At 34.4% G+C, this 9,826-nt stretch overlaps 2 protein-coding genes across 2 annotated transcripts; one reads left to right on the top strand and one right to left on the bottom strand.

The window, feature by feature from the left end:
* The first annotated feature begins 1,616 nt into the window (after nt 1-1,616).
* LOC102598768 (uncharacterized) lies at nt 1,617-2,938 on the top strand. Its single transcript, XM_006359870.2, has one exon. The coding sequence runs from the start codon at nt 1,980-1,982 to the stop codon at nt 2,694-2,696; it is 717 nt and encodes a 238-aa protein (XP_006359932.1). The 5' UTR covers nt 1,617-1,979; the 3' UTR covers nt 2,697-2,938.
* A 398-nt stretch (nt 2,939-3,336) lies between these two features.
* LOC102589391 (probable LRR receptor-like serine/threonine-protein kinase At1g67720) lies at nt 3,337-8,187 on the bottom strand. Its single transcript, XM_006359840.2, has 9 exons — nt 7,824-8,187; nt 7,191-7,737; nt 6,010-6,464; nt 5,744-5,879; nt 5,514-5,585; nt 5,366-5,434; nt 5,137-5,208; nt 3,870-3,941; nt 3,337-3,773 (listed from the first exon to the last, which is right to left on the bottom strand). Exons 1-9 carry the CDS (start codon nt 7,891-7,893, stop codon nt 3,731-3,733), a joined length of 1,536 nt encoding a protein of 511 aa, XP_006359902.1. The 5' UTR covers nt 7,894-8,187; the 3' UTR covers nt 3,337-3,730.
* Between the last annotated feature and the right edge of the window lie 1,639 nt (nt 8,188-9,826).

Raw genomic sequence — 9,826 nt, 5'->3', positions numbered from 1 at the left:
TACTAAACTACCCTTTGCCAGGTGAAGAAAATTACCAAGAGACCAGCCAAAAAACAAACTTCTACAAAGGGTAATCTTGTCAAATAGAAAGATCATTAACTTTGATTTAATTGGGAATTGCATAGTTTCACATGGCTAGACTCATGTGACCACATGCCTAGAAGTCCTCCCATGTTATTATTATGAACTATCTTTAGGTTATATGAAGGGTCAAACTAATAAAGCACCCTCTCCCTTTGACTAATTGATACTCCTGATTTTTCAGTTTATTTTAGTATAATGTTTTAATGCTACAAAATATAGGTGAATCTATAATAAAGAGTTGGTGAAATATATGACTATATTACCCTTTAATATGGACTAATGTACAAACTTAACCTAATACAAGGGTAGTCAAATGATGGAATGGTATATATTTTTTCAAATTTATGAAGATTCGCCAGCAAATGAATCAAAGATACACATCTCAATTAATTGAAGGTTATATTTGTTTAGTCAGATATAACAAGGACGAAAATTGCAATTTATCGATATTTGAGGGACTAAAATTGCAAATTCAACTATAAGGTCTTTGTCAAATTTATATGGTCAAAGTTAAAATTAAGTGCAGCTGCACCTATGCCAAAAGTAGATGAGGGCCACATAGTTTCTCATTATGTCACTAATAATGAAATAGCTTTGTCATTATAACTAAACTAGTCTTAGGTTATTGAATCATGGGCATTTTGATATCTGAGAAAATGACATCCTAATTCACCAACTATTTTGCTCAAATTAATCCCTAGATTGACTTCTCTATAAACATAATTTAACTTGGTTCATTATGTTGATGAATAGTGACATTTATGACTTGACTCAACCACCTTCCTTAAATATTCCCAGGTTCTATGTATCTTTTTGTGCAGCTTTTTTCTTTGCTGTTACAGTTTATGCTGACTACTAGTGTAGCATAGAATTCATCTCAAAGTAATAACAACAACAATAACATATCAATATAATTCCGGGATTCGGAGAGGGTGGTATGTACACAGTCTTATCCTTATCTTGTGAAAGTAGAGAAGTTTATTTGATAAACCCTCAGCTCAAGTAAAGCATAATTAAATCAAGTATGAAAGGGTAGATACAACAATGAAGCGGTCATGTTGAACATAATAGAGAGATAAACCGTAGTAACAACACATAATACGATAATCGAAGCAAAAGAAACAACAAGTAATAATAAAATCAAAGAATAAGATAGTGTGTGAGTTATAATAATAATACTGATAAGGAAAACTAGACAACACTCGACTACCTACTAATCTTCTACCCTAATCCTTGACCTCCATATCCTCCTATCTAGGGTCATGTCTTATCTAATCACCTTTCCAAATACTTCTTTGACTTACATCTACCTCTCCTCGTACCCCATAGTCAACTACTAGCACCACCTCACTAGTGCAATCTACTCAAAAACAACAAACAAGAGAAGTAGAAACTTCTCTTCTCCTAGGGAGTTCAAAAAATAGAAGTAAGAACTATCAAAGTACTTTCTTGTCCTATGCTACTTGATTATTTGAATCCATCAAAAGACACCAAAGATGCCATAGTAGAAAAAAAAAAGAGCTTGTCTTTAGCTCCAAAGGGTGTCCATGTGCTGTTCCCATATTCTAATACATAAATTTACTTCATTTGTTTCTGCTTCTCCAGACCACTTGGTTTAAATATTCTCACTCTCCATAAACATTTACTATAAGTTTTACCAAATACAACAACACACACCAATCACATCCATCACCCATAAATGACCGAACGGTCCGTTTTAGTGTGTTTTTAGAGAGGGTCCTTTTGGGTGTTTAGGGTTCAAAAAGTGTCCCGTTTTGATGCCGGACTCCAAATGTCATTACTTCTAAACTTCCTCCCCTTATAAAACACACAACAAACTCAACTTCTTACCTACATTTCCCTCAAAGTACTCTCTTTTTCTCCCTTTTAGTAACATGGTTTCCCTAGAAGGTCCCCTTATATCCGATGAGCCAACGTCTAGTCCCCGAATTTCCTTCTCTTCAGAATTTCTTGATGAGAGAAACTTCATATCCATTACACCAAATGCACAAGCAGAGAAAGAGCGAAAAGAGCAACAAGACAGATCAACGCGTAGTGCAGCTGAATTCGAGTTCCTCTCGAGTAAGTTAACCAATGAAAACATGATCACAGCAGATGAGCTGTTCTTCGAGGGTAAGTTACGTCCTTATTGGCAAATGCATTATGCTGAAAAGCTCAATAAAATTAGTTTAAAAGCTGACAAGGAAATTTTGGACAATGCCATGGTCATAAAGAGTAAGGAAGAAACTGCTAGTAGGCCAATAAATTGGTTTATTGATGAAGATCCTTCTCCTAGGCCACCAAAATGTACTGTTTTATGGAAAGAGTTGTTGAGATTGAAGCACAAAAGAGCTTCTTCATTATCGCCTTCTTCTTCGACTTCTTCCTCTTCTTCATCTTCAAGTTCACTTGCTGAGAATGAAAAAAGTAAAGGGCAATCAATCAAAGAGAAACATGTGAAGAGGATTAAGAAAGGATCATTAGAGAGGTGTAAATCAGAAACTTTAAAAGTTAGACCTGTGATTCATGTGCCAATTTGTTCACAGGGGAAAAACTCTGCTCTGCCTCCTCTGTTTTCACTTAAGAAAAAAGTAAGGGCAATAGAGAGGTGAAATAAGAACTTTGCTATTGTTGGTCATTGTGTAGAGATGTTCTTACTATTTGATTTGGTTTTCTTTCTTCTTTTCATGAGTTTAGATTACATGTTTTCGTCGTAGGATCTGATGAATTTACCTTACAATGTTGATGTGTTCATTTCCTGTAATGTATCATGTATGTGAAGCTAATGTTATCTAGTTTCAAGAGTTATTGTAATCTAACATGTTCTAGCTTTTCTTTTCATGCAAAGAAATAGTGAACCAACAAGGCATATGCCTCTTTGAATTTCTTTTGGAATTGTGCAAGTTTATAGTACTCTCTACTTTTTTTGCAATTTCTTGTGCATGTTCTTCATTGATGGTTTCATTGTAGAGGGAACAAAACAAAGTAGTTCACTTTACAATAGTAAAGATATGACACTTGAGTTGAGTTAGGCTCATAATGTCATATCTTTACATGGTATCAGAGCCAAATGCATATTTGTTTAGGCTTTCGATCCACGCTCCAGTTGGGCCATGGGTGAAGGACGTGTTTGTGTGGATTATAGTCCGACATAGGTCGGAGAATGAACTGGTGATTTACTTATATGGACTTTTGGACAATCATCTCCCCAAGAGCTAGTTTTTGGATTGAGTTAGGTGCAGGTGTCATATCTTTACGACAATCAATACAAAAGCTCTTGCATCATTTCAATAATAAACAAGTTACAAACATGTTTATACAATTGAGTTTTCAGTATATATGAATCAAAAACACAACTTTTTGAGTTACCTTGAATGACTGTACATACAGCTATGGACACACAAAAAAATTACAGCAAAATTCCATTTTACTAAACTACTTGGGCAGACAATGTGCTGGCAAACCATTTTGAATAGTTAGTCTTGGTGAGTGTATTCCGGAGTTCCAAAATAGTAAGCTTTGAAGATTTTTCTTTTCACCAAAAATTCAAAAATATTGAGAAAAAGGAACTGGAGGGTCTGAAATCTAATGTCGAAAACTGAATATTTTATACTTCTCAATGTCCAAAGTAGCAAGGACAATCTCCTCATATAGGGGGCTGTGACAACAATGGATTCCCAGGAGTGGTCCTACAATTAAAGCAACAGAGCAATTTGATTGATATTCGAACAAAAAGCAAAAGGCAAAAGCAACGAAAAGCTTATCACTAATGAGTGATTCATTACCTGAGATTCAGCGTTGGTTTTCCGAGAAGACTGCTTGGTATCTGGCCAGATAAATTATTGTTCTGCAAGAAGCTGCAACAAAAATAATAATGTGTCATTTAACTTTACCTCAGCATATGAGCATATACAACATCAAGAAAGTTCCTCGATGGCATTTGATATCATTAATATATCTCTATTATGGTCTCTTAGAAAAGAAAAACATAACGAGTGCTTGTGAAATGAAATTCTATGAGCAAAGTTATGTCTAAAGCAGTCAAGGATGCTCAAGGTAATGACTTTAGAACATTAGTTTTTCACACAATAGCTTCTATAAGCTCTGATCAAATGAGTGCTTTGTAGTGGAAGCTCTACAAAATGAGTATTACCGCGTGGGCTTTAATGGTGATTTCGCTCGATAGAGATCCTGTTGCTGAAGCGAACAAGAATAATTTGAGCTATGTACAGCTGTGGTAAGCTAGCTCATTGCTTTCTTTGTTTAACAACTATCATTCAACTTAACAGCCCCACCACTTGCATCCCAAAACTAGAACTACTATCGGTTAAACTCTGTGATCCTATTTCTCATGTACTCATAAATTTTGCAGTAGTCTAAATATTAGAACTAGGTGGCAGATGAATACAAAGGTCAATAAGTACATCTCTCATTTACCATGAGTTTGGATAGTAGTCCTTTCTCGGCGCCTAGACATATTTCCAAGCAGTACCTTTTTGCTTGTTGATGCTCAAGGTAATGACTCGTAAGTGATAAAAACCTCGAATTGACAGTTGGATTCTCACATTAAAGAGATCAATGGCTGCTCTACCATCCATGAATTTAAGTATCTGACACAAGCTTTCCTAAAACCTGCTTCAACCTTTTTGAAAATGATCTCTATACCAAGAGAAATCTACTTAAGAGACACTATTTGAGGTACTTAGTTAATTCCGTGCTGCATAGCCACATCCACCTGTCTGTTGATCCAGCTATCCTAATTCCCTTGATTAGCATGTGCCTAATGACGCTGTGTACCACCACCACCCACTTTCCGACAGAGAAAAGGTCTAGCAAATCCGTTGAGGTGGTTATAGAAACTGTGCTTATACTAGCTAGCGTCGTAGGGCTACTATACTTGAGAAAAAGTGTACTTATAATACATCATAGGGAAACTATGATTGTGTAAAACAGAAGTGTTGCAGATTACTAATTGAAATCTATGCAAACTTAGGGGTCAAAATCCATTATGTATCATACTCATTTTGTTTTATTATGGAAAGACGAACTTACATTTCATTAAGGCTCATAATGTTTCCAAGAGAAGGTGGAATTTCTCCACTAAGCTGATTGTCTTCCAAGTGTCTGAAATAAAAGACGAGAGTATTAGGAATAGACATACTTAATTACACAAGTTTTTTTTTCCCCGACTTTTTCACAAATGCTTGGGCTATAATTAGAAAGATCATTATTGCAACAGCAATTTTGAAGAAGAACAAAAGAAACCAAAGGTTTTACTTACAGAGTCTCCAGGATACTCAGTGAGCTCAAATCTGGGATAGATCCCGTCAAATTATTATCCGCAAGCCATCTGTGATAAGTACGAGACTTTTAAGAAATCTATTTGCATCCATCAATATATGAGCACTAAGAAACTAATATTCACTTACATGCCATTCAATGCTGTCAATCTGGCAATGCTAGGTGAAATTGATCCAGAAAGACCCATGCTTGTTAGGTTTCTGCAGACAAAGGAGAAAGGAACACAAGTTAACAGGTTGGCCAATCGTAATTTGGGTTGGGGTAAGGTAAGGTATTCATTTTTCCCATTTTTCTTATTCATGAGGCGGGTGACGTGGGAGAGTTTGAGGCTAATGGAGTAAGAGACATCTGAACTCACAAAGAAGTAACACGAATTCGTGATCCTCCAGCACATGTAACTCCAGTCCATTGGTATTGAGGAGGTAAACATGGATCACCATTCCAATCTGGGGGAGGATTCTTGAAGCTCTCCTTCAATTTTTCCAGAGCTATCACTACAGTAAGAAATATATCACATTGATGTAGCAGAGGTAATTAATCAACAGAAAATGAGGTAAAAAGTAATCCTAGAGGACTGCTCATGCTAATCCAAGTGCTATATTAGAAGCCAGAAAAGCAGATTACCGTCTCGAGTATGAGTTCTTCCTCCGAGGGGCAACACTTCAAAAACCTCTCCTGCATTAATCAACGGACCAGCACTTGATCCAATCACCGGAGTTAAAGTTATCTTTGTAATACCAGACAGAGGCCACTGACTTGCAAACACAACCATGCCAGCCGGAGCAACATTAAGGTTGGGATAAAACAATATATCATTTATGCTTATGTTGAAAGTTCTTCCTGAGAGTGAATTTTGATCATCAGCAAAGTAAAGAGCTATGTAATACGTTGCGTTTGGGAGAGGTGCTGGAGGCCATAATAACTCCATAGCTTCAGGCTTAGGTACTGTTAACCGTGTCCGAAATACTTTTGCCGGGGGGTGATTCCAGATACCAGAAACAGAAACATGACTGAAATTTTCTGCAGGAGAATGTTGTCCATAGGGCTCCCAGTAACGATCAAATTCATCGTCAGGATATCTAGCAGGTTAAAATGCTTGAAGTTATGATAAACATAACCAAAAGAAACACGTTTGTTTAAACATGGATGATATAATCAGATACTAATTTCTCTAACAACCACTATAAAACTAGTAACCAAATAGACTAGAGTATATTTGCATTCAGACAGCTTAGCAACTATGTATATTAAGGGTGGAATTTTCTTGCTTTAGATATGCTTGAGAACAATTTTCAGGAACACGCTCAAAAAGATATGCTCACAAAGGCCGTTATCTGGTTAGTACAAAGAGCATAACTCATGCCTAGCCATTTTTCTATCTTCCTTGTAATAAATTTAGGAGAAACGCGAATAGGATAGATTCTGCTGCAGTTCATAACCTATTCCAAATGAGCACTAGAAAGAACTTAGCCTCAAAGGTTTCAATTCACATTGTGATCAAAAGAGTTATTCAGACTAGTTAAACCAAATTACAGCAGATTCTATATTGAAAGTTGAAAGAACTTCTAAAATCTTAAAGTTCAGGCGCAAGTCGATGATCAATAGGGATTGAAATACATAAATTGCTAATCATTTCAACACCTGAATTGGGATTCAGTTCTACATAAACTGTAAATGTATTTGAATTGCATCGCGAAATTCAGGAATCATAATCAGAACTTAAAAATACCAACTTAATCAAATCAAAAGCAATCTTTTTTAGTCAAAGCTAACAACTTTAGGTCCATATAGGTGAACAAACTTACTTGATAATTGATCCATTGTTCCCAAAACTGCTCCTTGTAATCAAAGTCAATCCATAAATATTAAAATCTGTAGAATTATACAACGAATCCGACACCAAAACAAGTTCCAAAGCAGATATAAAAGGGTCAGAATCCGTTAAACTATTTGCAGCCAAACACACACTCATATTCTTCCCAACAGCCTTAAAAAACCCTTCATAATATGAAGACATTCCATTCCAATAATCCTCAGTTGTATTCACTGGACTCCAAAAAGTCCCATCAACAATCTGATCAAACACAGGAGGATTCAAATTCCCATTAACCCCACCATAGAAATACGTCGTCCTGACCAAGTACTTCCCTCCACGATAAACAGGAACCTCATAACAGAATTTCTTGAAAACATTGTTCTTCAATGGAAATGTACGGACAGTTGACAGTGTATAATTAAGAACATCAACAGTAAGATTCTTGGGTTTTCCTGCTGATACATAACCAGAATCCGACACCCAATTCTGCTCATTAACTACAGAATCAACTACAGCACCACAATCAATCAAAACACCTGAAAAAAAACAAGAAAAGTTGAAATCTTGAAAAAAAGATCAAATTTTTGAAAAGGGGTTAATGAAATGGGGAAAAGGGGTTTACCTCTTAAGGATTGAGAACCAGAAGGGAAGATAAAAAGGGAGAGAAGGAAGGAGAAATAGAAGAAAGACATGGTTAATGATGATGATTGAAGAAACAGAGAGTCATGTGATGATTTTGAGAAGGGAAAAAAAGGTTGATTTTAGGTGGAGTGGAGTTGAATGAGTCGTTTGGGTGAGTTAAGGAAGAAAAGAATAGAAAATTTGGAGAAAGAGAGGTGAAGTTGGTGAAGAGGAAAGAATCAAAGTTGGATTAATGCCATTGTTTTTTGGGAGAAGACACGCGGGAATGAACCAGGTCAGCCTGCTTCACTTTGCTGCCATTTGCAGAGTAGCTAATTCTTTTTCTTAAAAAAATGATAATTAAAATTTTGTTTCTAAAATTGAAAGAGAGAGAAAAAGAGTTATGAATATGATAACGTATTAACGGTAGGACTATATCACTCTTAATTAGAAATTTGGCGTTTAAGCGTTAGATATAGGGAACATCATGTGTGGAGCATCACCTTCACCAGTAGTGCATAACTCGAACTTAGTCGAAACTTCAATATAAACACCTACCTTGGACGAGTAAACAAAAAAAAAATAATGCAAACTACAAAACATTTTTGAATTCAAAAAAAATAAGTTAAATATTTAGCTATCGTTTGGCCTAAATTTTGAAATTAAAACTTGAAAATTTGAGTTTTTAAATTTGTTATTTTTAAAATTAGAGTTGTATTTGTATATGTATTTTATTTGAAAATTTTAAAGTTTTGTGAATGGTGTCTAAAAAAAGGATAAGACACAAGTAGCCTTCTAAATTATGATCGAAATTCCAGAGATACACATTAACTAAACTAAGGTCGTAGTACCCTCTGAATCTATTATTTTTGTAATTTTGTACATCTTTTTTGGCTTAGGTGGCATCCAAACATCTCCACATAAGTCAAAATGTGTATAAAATTACAAAAAAAAAAATGAGTTCAGGGGTAATAGGACCTTAGTTTAGTTAAGGTGTATCCCTGAGACTTCGTTCATAGTCTAGGGGTACTTGTGCCTTATCCCGTCTAAAAAATCTAAAAATTGACTCAAATTTCATGGTTAAATAAATATTTGAAGATAAAAATTTCAAAATCTACTCTCAACATTTTTTTTTATCAAACATTGGTTTAGATACTTTAATGAACTCCTCGTATTTTAATTTGTTTGTCCTACTTTACTTTTAGTCAATTTAAAAAAGAATGCATCTTTCTTTTCGTTTGTAACTTTTAATTTTAACTTTCCACAAGACATGTTTAAAATAAGATTAAAGGACATTAGTTACATTTTACTTATTTTTATTTTAAGATCGCAAATTTAAAAAGTTCTTTTAATTCTTTTAAACTTCATATCAAATTAAAATCAGACAATTAAATTAAAACAGAAAAAACAGTAAATAAGACTATTATTTGACTTTTTTCCCGGTAGGTGATATGGTTCGTGTGTAACAAGATGGGAACTTGGAAGATATAATACTACGTACCTACTATATAGATAAGCACTTCAATTCTAAAATACTCAAAAGTCTAAAGAAAATAAATTATGAATAAGCAAAAACATAATTTATGGATTATTTTGAATAAACAAAAATAACTTATATTAATCTTTTTACCAAATTATGAATAAGCAAAAACATAACTCATAATATCTCAAAAAGATTTGAAGCAACCTTAAACACTACATTGTAAAATTTCACTCTTCCTATTTATGGATTCGAGTTAATTGGAAGCACGACGAGCAAATAAAATCATAATTTTGTCTGTCCTTTTTAAATTATTATATTTTCTCGTGTAACAAGTCAAGGTTTTTGGAATATAAAAAATTAGCATAATATATGAACGTACTTTTAATTTGGTTTATTTATATTTTTCAATTTTAGTTGTGCACAGGCACACACTTAAATTTATGTAAATTATATAAGTGGAAACACATATTTTACATGACATTATACAAATTAATTTAACGTAAATTATCACATAAGACACC

Source organism: Solanum tuberosum, unplaced genomic scaffold (genome assembly GCF_000226075.1).
Source record: "Solanum tuberosum cultivar DM 1-3 516 R44 unplaced genomic scaffold, SolTub_3.0 scf00309, whole genome shotgun sequence".
Lineage (NCBI taxonomy): Eukaryota > Viridiplantae > Streptophyta > Magnoliopsida > Solanales > Solanaceae > Solanum > Solanum tuberosum.
Note: the sequence above shows the minus strand (reverse complement) of the source record. Positions and strands in the feature narration are given on the sequence as shown.